This window comes from Buceros rhinoceros, unplaced genomic scaffold (assembly GCF_000710305.1).
Source record: "Buceros rhinoceros silvestris isolate BGI_N320 unplaced genomic scaffold, ASM71030v1 scaffold20743, whole genome shotgun sequence".
Lineage (NCBI taxonomy): Eukaryota > Metazoa > Chordata > Aves > Bucerotiformes > Bucerotidae > Buceros > Buceros rhinoceros.
This window is the reverse complement of record NW_010404617.1, coordinates 8,691-23,380: the sequence shown is the minus strand read 5'-3', so window position 1 is coordinate 23,380 and position 14,690 is coordinate 8,691. Positions and strand designations below refer to the sequence as shown.

Sequence of the window (14,690 nt, the reverse complement as noted above, 5' to 3'; positions counted from 1 at the left end):
TCTTTCCCTGGAAATTAAAGCCAGTCCTAAAGTGCAAGCTTTCATTGGTGAACAAGTATTGCTGAAATGCTCATTCAAATCCAGTTCTCCCATCACCGAGAGCCTGATAGTAGACTGGACATACCGGCCCCTCACAGGTGGTCAGATGGAGACAGTAAGTGGAACAGGGGGTGTTTTTCTAGTGGGACTGACCAGGTTCTCTGTGCACACTGAAAATCTGATGTTATTTGTTTGCCTTGCTGTGCTGCTTCATCACTTTGGGGACGGGGACTCTCATTGTCACCATGTGAAATTGTTTTAGTGTTCTTTGGGCAAAAAGCACTCTACGTAAACACCTAACAACAGAGTGTTGACAAAGCGGATAAGCATTGGGGTCTGGCAGCATCGTACAGCTCAGTACAGTGGACAGCTGTGCCGTAGCTATGTACAGGATGCCTGTAATGCCTTTGGCTGGTACCTTTCTTGAAGGCAGCTGTAAGCTAGTAGTTCTGCCGTGGGGTCTACTGCTGATCTGTCTTGGAGTGGTAAGAACATGTGTGCCATGACAGTCTGAAGACAGCGATGATGACAGCCTGCAAGGTTGATGGGCTGCTGCTTGCTGTCTTGTTGGCAGCTCTTTGACATCTAAGCATAAATACATAAGTCTGAAAGCCCACTGCAAATGGCTCATTCAAGGTGGGAAGAGAAAACACGCTTCCTTACACATTGTCAGTAATTTGTCAGCATTGTCAGCCTTCTGCTGCCTGAAGAGTTGGAATTCTTAGGACAAAAGGGTGGTGCTTGTCCAAAGTGAGGTCTGCTAAGTGTCTGGTCCTAGGACAGCAAGAAGCAAAATCTGAAGAACTGCAATGTTCTGTCTTGTACGGGACAAGAAGCCTGCTCTGCTTCTCGACTGCACATCTGCAGTCAGTTAGAGTGGTGGCTACGGCATCTGAGAGCTGGGGCTGGTGGATAAAAGCATTGGGCATCTAATGGAGTGGGACTGACTCAGGGTTCTAAAACTGGAGCTGGAAAAGGTCTCCTATATAAGGAGTGTTCTTTCTGATTTCTTAATGTGTACTCTTTTACATCTGCAATCCAAAAAGTAGTTCGCTTTGCTTTCTTAGAATAATTGTGCCAATAAAACACTCATCTCTTTGCCTCCATCTAGATTTTTCATTACCAGTCTGTTCCATACCCAACAACCATGGGACAGTTCAAAGACAGGATATCCTGGGTGGGGAATGTTGCCAGGGGTGATGCTTCCATCGCTATCCAAAACCCAGTGATGAGTGACAATGGGACGTTCATCTGCAGCGTGAAGAATCCTCCAGACGTGTACCACAACATTCCCCAGACGACGCTGATAGTTACAGAGAGGGGTAAGCCTCCGCCTCAACAGCGTGTCCTCACCTAGGGGATTCGGCTTTGTCGGGTTCTTAGAAGTCTGAGCATCACATGTGGAACGGATTCCCTGGAGTTCCACGTTAGAATGTCAGCAGGAGTTGCCTCAGCCCTTCTTTCTGAGCTAAACACACGGAATTTACTGGGGCAGGAGGGGACAGAGGAAGCTGTGGTGATAACTGAAATCTGAAGAGTGCGTTTGTTCAGGAGCTCTGCTCTCCACGTACTGCAGCAGTAGAGTAAGTTAAATATTTAGGAAATACTATTCGTAAAATAACCATCACATCACAAACACTGATTCTCAGGAATATCTGCCCTGTGTGTGAGACCTGCCCCAGATGTGCAGCGTAGACCTGCGCCGTGACCCGCCTGCCTTCGCAGGATTTTTGCACGTAAAGCACCCAGCTGTGCTGGATGCGTGCCAGGAGCCCCCAGATTCAGCGACAAGCAGTTCCGAATCTGCCAGCTCTGTGCTTTGTACGACAGGGTTGGCAGCCCGTGTCCTGGGTGAGCGCGGGTCTCGAGAAAGCCGTGTGTTGCTGCGGGTCCAGCTGGGCTGCTCTCTGTCTGTCCTGCAGGGCTTTCCTTCCGGCTCACTTCGGCGTTGCTGCTGTCCATTCTGGTGTTTCTCCCATCCGTCATCGTGGTCGTTCTGCTGTTGGTCAGGATGGGAAGGAAGTTTGGAGTGCTGAAGGAGAAAAAAAAGTCTGGCTGTAAGAAGTCCTCCATCGAAGTGTCCGATGAGTAAGTTCTGGCTGGAAGCTAAAGCTTCTCTTTCTACACCAACACAGGCTGAAGGACAGATTCTGCACTGTCCTTCATTTCACACCTCTCGGCACCTGCAGCTCAGTCACTGAAATCCGCTTCTCCATGAGCATACTATAGCCAGCGGTCAGAAAGCTCCTGAAACTCCCTGTGTAGGAGCACTGAGTGAGTGCTAGCTTCCCCCTTTTGCTGCCATTCGCGTGAGGCCGTGGAGCTGACGCCGTTGAGGGTCGGCAAGCCTTTCACTTCTGTAACCGCACTTATTTCAGCCTATATCAGCAAGATATTTAGCTTACGTGGGCTTTCTGCAGTGCGTTTTGGTGTGAAGCATCCATAACAACAAAACAGAGGATGCCAGTTGGTTCCCCTCTGACGGCCTGGGCAGAGATGCCAGGAACTGAGGGAGCCTTGGAGCCTGAATTCCCTTCTGAAGAGGAGAGGATTCTGTTCTGACAAGGCTCAGGAGTGAGACCAGTCAAGTAAGACCGCTGCCACTGGAGCCGCACTGGTTTCACAATGAGCTCAGTTTTCTTGAACTACAGTTTTCAGAACTGCAGTTTTCTTGCAGAATGGCTTTTTAATACAGCGTTCCGCTTAGCGTGGTGAGCTTTGCCGGCCGAAGAGCACCTCCTCCTGTGTTCTTCACGGCACTTAGGTGACGTGTTTGCCTTCAAACTCAGGGACCTGAGGTTCTGCATTCTGTGTGGTTTTGCTGTGCAGAGTCAAAGGTGCAAAGCCTGCAGCTGAGTGCAGTAGAACTAGAACTCACAGCCCATACGAGGTATGAGTCTGGGTGTTGGAGAAAAGTCCAGCCTAATCCTCTGCTTTTCCTCAGGCCTGAACATCCAGAGACAGGCAGCTGCTTGGGGAAGCTGAGAAACTGGTGTCTGAACTGTGTGGTAAGTGAAAGCTGGTGTTTCATAAGTGGTTTTGGCAACTTTGGCGCTCAGAGGAGGTACTGCGGGCAGCAGGTAGAGCTTGTCGTGACACCTCTGGATGTTGAAGAAGTGTCCCAAATGGCTTGTGCTCCTTGGTGCTTTCTGCGTACAGCCAGAGGGGCTGAGAACTGCTGGTCATGCGGCGTTGCTGGTAGGAGAAGGTGCCCTGAGATCTGCCAAACTGATTTTCCATTTGGCTTTATTGAAGTCAAAGCTGACGTTCTAAGATGACAGTTGGGAAGGGAAAGTGTTAGCTGCTGTGCCGGGTGGTTCTCCAAAGGCTCTGGAGCAGCGCTTTGGGCTTGGGCAGTGCTGTGGTGGGGAATGCAGGCAGTGACAGCGCAGCCTGCCACGCTGCTTGCAAAGGTGGTAGCGTGCAGCCTTGCCTCTTCTGGAGATCTTCTGACTTAGGCTGTTGCCATCACAACAGACTCCTACTGAACCCTCATGGTTGGTGTGTTTCTGGCTTTTTGTTTGCTTTGTGTTGTGAAGTGGTGGTTGTTTTCTAATTCAGCTCCTTCACTTGCCTCCCGAGCAGCAAGCTGCTGGTAATCAGACGTGTTGTGCTGAACTCCAGAATGCTTTTGCCACCTGCTGTACTTGTTTTGTCAACTGTGCCTCCAGGTTCTGTGTGCTGGCATTAGCATGGCGCGTTCCACAGGAAGTTGTGTCTAATTTGAGAGTGTTTCTGATTGTTCCCGATGTCCTGCAGAGCACGCTTACCTCAGACACCTTCCCATCCTTCATATGCAGCCAGGAGGAGGCTAAGGGGGATTTAAATACAGGTTCCTTGCCTCACTATGCTAACGCCAGTGGTCTGAGATGTACTAAATGCACGAGCCTTCAGAGAGGCGCGTGCCCATGGCTCCTACGCTGCGTGAGATGCAGAGTGAAAAAGGAACAGTTATGCCAGTTGCAGGTGCAATGTTTAGGGTTGCTCACAAGACACAGCAGTTACAACACAGCAGTATCGGGAGCAGGAGTTCTGAGAGGTGCAGAAAACCAAGTGCTTTATGCGAGAGGGGGAGTTGCCGTGGGCACTGGAGGGTGCTGGGGAGCAGGGAGGCACGGGAGCCCCAGCTGGGCGAGGTGGTGCCGCCAGGCAGCTGGAGGTTTTGAACGCTGAGAAATGTCTTCTCCTCTGAGAGAAGGCAAACTTGACTGCTGCAGTCCTGCTGCTTTCATATTGAGTGTTTGTTGATGTCTGATGCTTTGCCCTCTGATACCAAAATACGGAGCTTACCAAGCCTCTGAACATCCTGTCTCACTCGAATGATTCTACAGTTCTGAGGTTTCTGGTGTGTACTTTCATTAGGAAAATTGCAAAGCCAATGAAAGTGTTTGGACTTCAAGTGGCTGGAAAGTTAATGAGATTTCCCTGACAGAGGTGTTACGTTTGAGTTTCTGTCGAGGTGGGAGCTGCGGTGCTGGACTCTGGGGCTGCCATCAAATGATGGCTGTGGCGAAAATAACCGACAGTGGGCATCTGAAAGTAGGTGGCTGGTTGTAGCTGATAAACAACCACTTGTGCTGCTCCGGACCTTCTCTGTGGGGATTGGTGGTGCTTTTTAAGAAGATGGCTCTCTGCACCTTGGGGTTTGTCTTTTGCTTGAGCTTTAGCTGCTGCTTCTCTTAAAACACCTTGTCCTGGGTTCGGCTGCAGGTCCTGTGCCTCACTCAAGTCCGCAGCATTTTGAAAGCATTTAAGCTCTTGTCAGGAGCCTAGCAGACCCCAAATGCTGTTCAGCTCGGAGCTTGGTTCATGTCTCCATACACAGTCTCAATTTCTCTCTCCATGCTCCCTGTTTAGGACACGGATGAGGAAGACCCGTACTGATGAAAGCCTAAAGCTATGGACAGAGAACAACATTACAGCACTGAAAATCGTGGTTAGATAGACACGAAGGCTGCTGGATGACCAGTGCAGATCAAAGGACCTGCTCTAATCTCGAGAGATTGGAAGAATAATGCCAGTGGGATAATTCTCTTTTATTTAAGCACAAAATAATGATTTTGGAAACCTTTCTAATATATTGGAAAAAACAAAATCTCTTAACCTCACTTGTGCAGTGCCTACGGAGACCTCAGTGCCTACAGCTGCACAGCCTGCTTCCCACCTGCAGTCTGGCAATGCCCGTTTCTTACCTGACCTGCAAACTTGTCTCCTTTATTACTGGGGACATCCCTCCTTTCCCGTGCCCTTGAATTCCAATTGCCTGAAGCACAGGCTGCTCCAGAGTGACAGCAGCTCTCTGGGGTGATCCCGATCATCGCTGGACACTGACAAGGTTTTCTTCTCCATATTTTGGAATGTGTTTGCTGAGGACTTAAGACAGTTTGATCAAGTTGGTATATGGCACCCTTTGTCTTGCAGTGAAGAGAACCTGCTGCTTTTTACCTCTTTCATGGTTTAATCTGCCTCTTCCTTACAGGATCATCATTTTGTTCCTACTATCTTCTGCTTCTGTTTGGAAGTCACCAGCTGCACTAAAGTGTAACCCTACAAACCTCGATTCATTTTTTACAACTTTCCTTTTCTTTTCAGTTGTTTGCCCAACAGCTGCAGTGCTGGGTACGTTCTTCTTGTAGAAGTGAAACACAATTCATATAAAACTCATTTTTTCTAATCAGAAATGCGAATGGGGACTCTGTATCTGGGGAAACATAACCCCATCTACCTCAACCATTGACTTAGGCAGTGTCCAAAGGAATGTCCTGTTCCTCCTCCCTTCTTCTAGGTGCCATTTCAGGGAAGCAGCTAAACATGCATCTCTACCACCTGGTGAGAAAGAGCACGTTCTCTTTCACCAGCCTGTCCAGTGCTGGGTGGCAGAGAGTGGAGGTCGTGTCTGCGCAGCACCTAAGCTGCTGCTGTTCTCTGCTTCCCTTCTGCATGCAGCCTTGGTCAAACAGCCTCTCTTACACGTGTGAGAAGTTTACTCTTGACTTTGATGCTCTGTTTTCAATAAATGGCTTTGTTTCATGCTGGGCTGTGGATTTCTTTATTTGACTACATGGAGTTGAACTCATAAAACTGCCGTCTGGAGTTGTGGTGTAGCTATAGGAATGGTCATGCCATGATGGGTGAAGGTGTTCAGGGAACAGATTTAACCCTACAGGTACTGTGGCTTTCCTGGCTGTGGAACAGGTTACCTATCGATCTCTGTCTCCAGGTGAAGAAGTATCTTTTTCTCTTGCCTGTTATAAAGTAATATTTTAAAAGCTTGTGCTTCCTGAAGACAGGAACCAAAACTTTCCTGAGAAAGGATGTTGGGTTAGGCAGCCTGGAGGTAGTGGCTTTGTTGTTCCACTTTCAGCAGTAATACTTCCCCTGAGTTCTTCGTGGAAATGAATGACTTGTTCTCTACCACGCATTTGCCTTCAGCTGTGACTCCTTTGCAAACAGTGGGCTAGATCCTGGGCAGGTCTCCTTCTGGTGCAAAGCTAAATGGCCCCCTTGAAGCTAACAGCACTCTGGATTGTGAAAGGGATTGAGCATGGGTAGGAATTGACTTTCTCTTCTTTTGCTGTGTGGAAGTTGCTCTGTGAAGCATCCAAACCACTGATCCCAGGGCAGAGAACAGGGATTGCTGTGGTACTCCGGAGGAAGAGAAGGGTGGAAACACTCTTTGCAAGTGCCTGGAGTGGGGGGTGCCAGCTGAAAAACCGTGTACGTGGTTCCACAGGGGGCAGCTGGGTATGCTGTGAACAGCCCGCTGGCAGTGGCCCTTTGGCCCGTAGCCTGCCTGCTAGCCTGTGGCCCCTGATGGCACCCGTGGGAAGGGTGAAGTGTCTCCTCGTACCCATCCTCGGCACGCAGGCATACGCATCTCTCATTCCTCTCTCCATCGCAGTCCCTTCTCTGTCCTGGTTTGTCAGTCCCAGTCTAGCTCTAACTTCCTCTTAGTGAGCTGGGAGTGCCCACCAAGCTGAACCCAAAACAAGACTTGAAACCAAAAGCTGGTAAGACAGACAGATACCTTGCACGAGAGCCTCAAGGTGATTTAGCCACTGATTCAGACACTCCAGATTAGTCGCTGAAGAACCTTTCCTGCAAGAGACAAGTGGACAGCCCAAGCCATGCGAGGTGAGCACTTTCTGCCATAATATTTACTTTTGCTTGTTTGTTTGCTTTCTAAAAAGAGAACTAGGGAAACAGAGGTGCTGAGGATTCAGGTACCATGTGCAAAAGTAGCAAACCGTAAAGACATCGGCGTGGCTTCTTCCCCCCTCTCTTTAGTAAAGGCAATCATCCTGCAGAAGGATGGGGATGTGTCAGCACCGTAACACACGTAACAGCCGGGGTGAGTGGGTGCTGCTTCAGCAGTGCAGGCACAGCACCCGCTCACTGGCACGTCACAGAGGGACACCCTGTAAAAACGTGTGCCCAGGCAGGACCAGGGTTTACTCTGAGGAATAAGCCCCGGGAAACAGGATCCGGGAGAATAAGGATTTGATGGCAAAGGGGGACCGGAGCCTCAGCAGCTCAGTAGTTCTGCGTGTAGACAGCCCAGCACCAGGCATCTGTGTGCTGAGCACGGCTTTTTAAAGCTGGCTCCTATTCGGGGTCCTGCATAGGGGTGGTGCTGGCAAGGGGTCGCTCTGCTGGAGCTCTACGGCTTTTGGCAGGAGAGCTGGGAAGCAGGGTGCTCAGGCCTCTGTGCTGCACCAGCTGTGAGCTTTGGCGCTGAGCGTGACTTCTGCGGCGTTTGTAGGTCGTGTGTGCACGAGCGCGGGTTGCACAGCAAACCGTGTCATGGCAGAGCTGCACAGCCAAACCACACAGCTCCCCCCACCACCTCCACAAAACCCAGCCACAAACGGCAGGGCTGAGAAAATTCCAGAGCCTTGCTGCAACTTCTTGGCGTTTGTCCGTGGAAAGGGGAGGGCGGCAGAGGGAGAGGCAGTTTGATAGCACTGGCTACAGGCAAGAACTCCGTACACTGCCTGGAAAGCCATAGTGACAGTTTCTCAGCCTAGAACAGACCTGTGGGTCCCCCAGAAGCTAATTCTGGGCTTGTGAACCCTGTCTGAACCTGTCTCTGAGTGTTTCTGAGAAAAACGCATCTGGGAAAACAAAAGAATTAGCAAATGTGTCTGGCCACGCAAAGAGATGGAAGCTCTCTTAGTGGTGGGGAGGAGACCTTCCCCACTCCCTGCTCACGCTCTGCGGAGCCGCAGTGCCTGTTCCTGCAGCTCCTGGGTGAGCACACACCCTGGAGCTGGCACGTCCCCTCTCGCCTCCCTGTTGCCCTTTGCACCGGGTGGTGGTGCCACCATCGGTTCTGCATGGAGTGCCAAGGGCGCAGGGGCTGCCCCAGGAACCTTGGTCTCCAGGACCACAGACCTGTCGCTGAAGGGAGCAGAGAGCGATAGGAATGATGGCAGAGGTTTGCCTTACGTAGCTCTTCTAGTGCCTTTCATGGCTGTTTCCTGGGGAGAAATATCTGGGACCTTTCCCCCTTCCAAGCTGTCCTGAAGCTGCTCTAGAGAGTAGCGTGAGGGGTGTTTTTAGGACTGATCTCTTCTCTTGAGCATGTAGTGGAAAAAACAACCCATTGCTTTCTGAGCAGAGTTAACCACTAGGAACATCTAAGCTCAGACGCTAGAGACTTGACCCCCAAACCACCAGAAAGATTCATTACTCAGGGCAAAATGCAAAGATGCTGCAGGCTGAGCCCTCCCCCTGCTTCCCCTCTCTTCCTTTCCAGGGCTCAGAGCAGTCTCAAACCAGAGACGCGTAGCTGATGTTTGTGCTTCACCGAGTTTCGGGCTCCCAGCTGGGACAGTGGCTAACTCGAGAGGTGGAACATCCAGGCAGCAGAGACCGCGTCCCTCTCCGAAGAACTGAAGGAAATCTTTTCCTGACCTTGGGTTGCAAGTTGTGTCCTGCCTCAGGGGAAACTGATGTCACCTCACCTCTGCTGTTCTTTCTCAAATAAGATGAAGGTGTTGCTGAGCCTGACTCTGGTGCTGACGTGGCTGGGTAAGCTGTAAGCCGTTCTGGAGGGTTTGTTTACCTGGTCTGCTTTCCCCTCCGCCTTTGCTGGAAGAGCCATCAGTTTCTGCAGTGAGAACGCCTCGGGGTTTCGCAGGCACTCGGAGCTGGCAGCAGTAGGTGGGCTCCTGGGTACCCTCCACTCTCTGGGTGCTGCGTATTCCCTTCCTCACGTATATAGACAGGCTTCGAATTGCAACAGCATCCCTGGATGGAGCCCTGTACTTATCCTGCCAGGCTCCAAGGCTTTGAAAGAAGTAGGACTGCTTTGCCAGGTCTAAACACAGGGAAAGCTTTCCAAGGTATTGATTTGGGCTCTGCCCAAGGCAACTGGCTCCCTTGCTCTTCTCCGCTGGCAAACATTTGTCGTTTTCTGCTCCACAGCTGGTCAAGACCGAAAGAAACCTGTCTGGGAAGCTGTAGCACTTTGCATTTATTATTTACAGGGCATCAGACAAATACTTGGTGCCTTGCCAGGGCCCAGCCCTCAGTGGCTTGTTGGACAGAGCAAGCAGAGTGGCTGAGACACGGGGAAAGGTCTGCCTGTCTGGGCAGCTCCCCGCTGAATCAGCTCACCTCGTTCTTGACAAACAAGTGCCAGAGCCTCAGCCGCTCACCTTGCCGGCTTTGGCCACGCAGACCCTGGGGCTGGCACGTTTCTCTTGGGGAGATACAGGGGTGTTTTCTGCCCCACTTGTTTCCCCTTCCTGCCACTCCGGCAGCTGCTCGTGCTCTGTCAGCTCGGTGCCCTTTGAAGTTCCTCTGTGGTGTTTCTCTTTCCCCACTGTCTGGCCTCTCTAGAACCCTAAGCAGTAGTTAGCAAGCCCAAGCCCAGGTCAGGAGCCTGTGAGCAATGGGTAAGGAAGCCAAATGGGCAGTTAGTGGAAGAGGAACTGAAATTCGTGTGAAGCGGTTGAATTGCCCCTGGCCTGGTGTAGATGAGAGCGGCACTGTTGTCCCAGCCAGTGACTCAGAGGAACAGCCCTACAGGAGCTGCAGGCTTTGGCTCGGAGTCGCAGAGGGCTGGGGTTGTGATTCCTCACTCCCGTCTGCGTGGCTTGTTTGGCGAGCGCAGCAGCCCTTGGTCTGGCGGCTGGGAGGATGTGCTGCCCCGCATCCCAGGCACGCCAGAAGCAGGGGTCAGGGAGAGGCTTTACCCGCACGGGGAGCAGGGCCTCCCCGTTGCGCTCTGGACTGGTCAGTGTCATTAGCCCCAGGCTTGTCTGGAGAGGAGATAATCTATGGGGACAGGCAGGCTGCTGCTGGCCGTCCTCCCTGGACTCATCCTGCTGTCCTTGTCTCCAGCAGAGCGATGCAGCGGGTCGGCTGGCTGGGTGTTCACGGAGCCTCAGCTTCAAGCCAGCGCTGGGGACTCTGTCCTGCTGCAGTGCCTCTTCCGAGGCTCGCCGGCCAAAGGCTGGACGGTGACCAAAGTGGACTGGCTGCGCATGCCAGGAGCCAGCGCGCAGGTGGGTCGGGACAGGGCGGTTGGGTGGTGGAGCAGTGCACGGGGGCAGGTGGCAGGGAAGGGCGAGTGAGGCAGCCTTGCTGCTCTGGGGAGGCTCCTGGAAAGCCTGTCTGCCTGGCTTGGGCCACGAGAGGAGGAAGGTTCCCCTATGTATGAAGGGTTCTCATAGCCCTGCACCGCAGGGGAACCACGTCGGTTCTGCGTGGGTGCTGCTTCCTGGGGCTTTCCGAGAGAGCGTGGGAGTGAGCCGGGCTCTCGTGAGTGGTGAGCAGTCCATGGGGAGAGGGGGAGAGCAGACCTGAGGGCTCTTGAGCAGGGAAAGCACACAGGGCAGTGCCCTTCTGCTGGGCTCCTTTCACCTGATGCCGTCTGTGTCCCAGCAGGAGGAGACGGTCTTTTTTTACTACGGCAACCAAGGCATCCCTGCGGGCCGTTTCCAGACGCGGGCGCAGTGGCAAGGGGACGTCTCCCTCTGGGATGGCTCTATCCAGCTGTGGAACGTACAGGTGAACGACAGTGGCACGTACGTGTGTGAGATCCGGCTGCTCCAGTGTAGCAGCATCTTCAAGAACCGCACGGTGCTGCACGTCAGCCCCACGGCACAGAGAGGTACGTGCCCTGTGACTGCTCCTCTCTCCCGCTGCCCTGTTCGGCCCCACGCAGAGGGGCTCCCTCTGAGACCACCCTGCCTTGGTGTCTCCCCAGCAGGGCGAGAAGCAGCAGGTGCCCAGGACTCTGTGGCCCCGGGAGGCTCTGCGTTTTGGCCGGTGGTGGTGGGCTGTGGCTGTGTGGCCGTTGTGCTGGCTTTCCTGGCCGGGCTCAGCCTGAGGAAGAGGTACCAACGCTAGATGTGGGTTTACGGGGCTGAGCAAAGCACCTCCTGGCAGCCCACCTGCCCTGTTCTCCCTGGACAAGCGCTAGCCTGAGGTGTTCCCAGCAAGGCTGGAGCTGTGGGACCAGACCCACAACAGCGGGGTGCAGGCTCCTGCTGCCCTCTAGTGTCCTGCTGTCCTGGCCGGTCCCCCCTGTGCCCCCAAACCTCCTGGGCTCCAGGCACGGCAGCAGCAGGGCTGGCCTGGCCAAGACATGTGCAAAGGGATTCGTCCCAGTGTCCCAGGAGGAGGAGGGCAGGGACAAGAGGAGTAGGCAATGCTTTTTGATGGAGATGACACCACTGTTGCCTTCTCTCAAGGCCTGCAGCCAACACGGCCCTGGAGAGGACTGGAAATGGTGGCAGCCAGAACAAAACAGAGGTGAGAGCTGAGGCTGAGCTGAGTGGAATGGAGAGGAGTGTGTGCCTGCGACATGGGACCGAAGGGAGGGATGAGAGGCAGGAGAAGGGGAGGGATGGGATGCACAGGGCAGGTGCAGAGCACCCATGCCAGTGCACACACGGGGCCATGCCCTCACGTGGCCAGCCTCCCCCAGCGAGCTCACAGGAGAGCTGCGGGCTCCCTGCCCTGCTGCCAGCTGCGTGCCTGGGTGCTAGAACGAGCCCCAGGTCCTGCCGTTTCACTGGGCTTGCAGTTAAGAGGAGGTGCTGATGGAACAACTACTCCGCAGCAGCTGAACCCCTGGGAGCCGAGAGGCTTGGCAGGGGGAGATGGGGTCCTGGGCACCAGCATCCCCGTGAGGCTGAAGCCAGGGTCATCCTCACGTGGGGTGGTTGCTGTCTCATTCCTAGCTAGGGCTGCGTGTCCACACGGAGGGATCACTAACCCGGGCTGTACAGGCACTGGGATGGGGACACTAAGGGAGGGGATCCCACACGGACCAAGCACGAGGAGGTGTTCACTGGCCAGCTGTGGCCGTGGCATTTGGTGCTAGCCCTATGAATGGGGCTCATGGATTTGGGGGCTGCTCGGTTCCAACCGTCCTGATCTCCCCCTCGTAGGAAGCGCTTTACTCCTCAGTCCCTGGACCTGAGGTACCCAAGGCTGAACGGGATGCAGGGAAGAAGAGGAGAGCTGAGGAGACCTACATAACCATGGTGAGGCAAGCAGCCGCCCCAAGCTGGAGCAGCGTGGGGAGGGCATGCAGCCGCAGGGCTGATGTGACCCCCCCCATCAGTGCACCCTCCCCATCACCCCAGGCCTGCGGTGAGACTCACGCTCTGTCCCTTTCTCCTTGCAGCACCCCTCTCGCTTCCAGGAGAATGGCGTCTACGTGGAGCTGAGCAAGAGGGAGATCCCTGCAGAATGGATGGAAGCGGGGAGACAGGCTGATGGGAAAAGCGAGGAACCCTACAGCAGAGCAGAGGCAGCTCTTCCCTGGCCTCCAGAGGGGCAGAAATAGCCATGCTGGGGGGATGAAGCAGGTGTGTGCAAGCCATCTTTGTTCCTTCGGGCAGGCCAGTGCTCTGCTGCTGTCAGCTCCTCCTTGGAGAAGCGGTGCCACCTCCCTGTGTGCTCCATGCCAGAGCCACTGCTGGGGCACATCCCACCCCGGTTGTCTGCTGGGGACCAGGGGACACATGTCTCTCTGGCTCTTGTCTCCTGGTCTTTGGAGCGGGGGGGAGCACAGTGGGGAGAACCTCCATGCTTTGATCCTGGTCCATGCACCTTCAGGTCCTGAGATGACACTCTCCAAGGACATCCTGGCTGGGGGAGGGAGGGGAACACGCAGCGGGAGCCATGCGGGCATGCCAGCGCTGTCTTCTGGAGATAATAAACTCAGGGAGGCTTCCCAGTTCCTGGCTTCCTCGTACCTCTTGCTTAAGCATGTGATGTCCAAGTGTGCCAAACCCCACCTGGCCCAGAGCCTGGGAGCCCCAGCACCCACCAGCAGCCTCACGCATAGCACCTGCGCCTGCCCCACGCGCTCTGGGGAGCGGTGGGGCTGAACAGTACGCCAAGGGGGTCCCTTTGCAGCAGGAAGGGCTCCCCCCGGGCTGCCCCAAACCCCTGCGCTGCCCCAGTTCTGCAGGGGATGGTGGGATCACCCACACATGAGTGCACCCGTGCCACCGTGCCACCCGTGCACCAGCCACCTGCTTTGGGTGAGCACCTCCCCGTGCACCCCACGCTGGGCATCACAGCCCCGGCCTGGGGGAGTCCTGCAACCTCTCCTGGGCCTCCGGGGCAGCGCCTGGGTGCGCTGGCTCCTCTCCTGCACTATATATAGATGTTTGACACCTGCAGGTGCGGAGCCGGGGCCCTGGGACCAGCTCCCACCCCGTTCCGGAGAGGGGAGACTGCAGCGCTGGCTGCGCCGGCTGCAGTCCTTGGTTTCTCGTTGACACCCTCCCCTCTTTTCCTGCGTGAAGCTGAGTAACGGGATCTCAGGAGGACTCGGCAAGCAGAGCTGGTGTTGGGGTGTCAGGGCTTACTTAGGGGTCACAGGACCATTCCAGCAGAGCAGAGTGTGCTCTGCCTGCCCAGCGTGGTTGGGAAACCGTGCTGGGTGTGCAGTGAGTGTGTTTGCTGAGCGAGTTGCCTGTGTTCACCCTGGCACTTCCCCGATGCCTGTTCTCCTGGCTGCCCCGTGTCCCCTCCTGGAGCTGTTTGGGGAGCAGAGCACCTCTGCGTCCCTCCTGCCTCCCTGTTGCCCCATCTCTTCCTCCTCAGGGCTCTGGTGCACAGAAACTAAGGTGTGTTCTGGCTCCAGGGCACCCCTCACCTTTCTCCTCAGTGATGCTGCCACAGCAAACCCACCACCCCGTGGCCCACAGCGCGAGAACTGGGTGGCGGAGCAGCTCCTCCCGCTGGCTTTCTGGTCTCCATGAGGGCACATGCTGTCTCCTCTCTGCAGCCTGAAGCCAGACGTGGAGTCCATGGCCCAAAGGCTTCCTTGACCCCTGGGAAGTGAGGAGGGTGCCCCGCATCAGCGTGGGAGCAGGCAGGTGTACCGGGAGCGCTTCTACCCGCCGCACACTGCCTGCCTGTGGCTGTGCCTCCTCCTGGGCACTCCGGCTGGGTGCTGTGCAGGCTGCCTCCCTGGGAACCCCTGCTCCCTGCCGGGCTTTGGGAGGACATTTCTGATGTTCCTGGGCCCTGGAGACTGGGAACTGCTGCTGTGACCGGCGGGAGCAGGGCTGGGTACCCCGGCACCAGCCGGGCAAGGCTGACACAGCTGCATGCCCCCACTGAAATCAGGGGCTGCAGCGGCCAGGGGAAGCCTTCAGGGTCAGGCCTGACTG

At 54.9% G+C, this 14,690-nt stretch overlaps 1 protein-coding gene across 1 annotated transcript; it reads left to right on the top strand.

The window, feature by feature from the left end:
• Window positions 1–4: 4 nt before the first annotated feature.
• Window positions 5–4,923, top strand: MPZL3 (myelin protein zero-like 3; the record flags this gene model as incomplete). Its single annotated transcript, XM_010133450.1, has 5 exons — window positions 5–154; window positions 1,151–1,361; window positions 1,962–2,118; window positions 2,984–3,047; window positions 4,897–4,923. Coding segments are annotated over 5 exons (609 nt in total), but the record flags the coding sequence as incomplete, so codon positions are not given.
• Window positions 4,924–14,690: the final 9,767 nt, after the last annotated feature.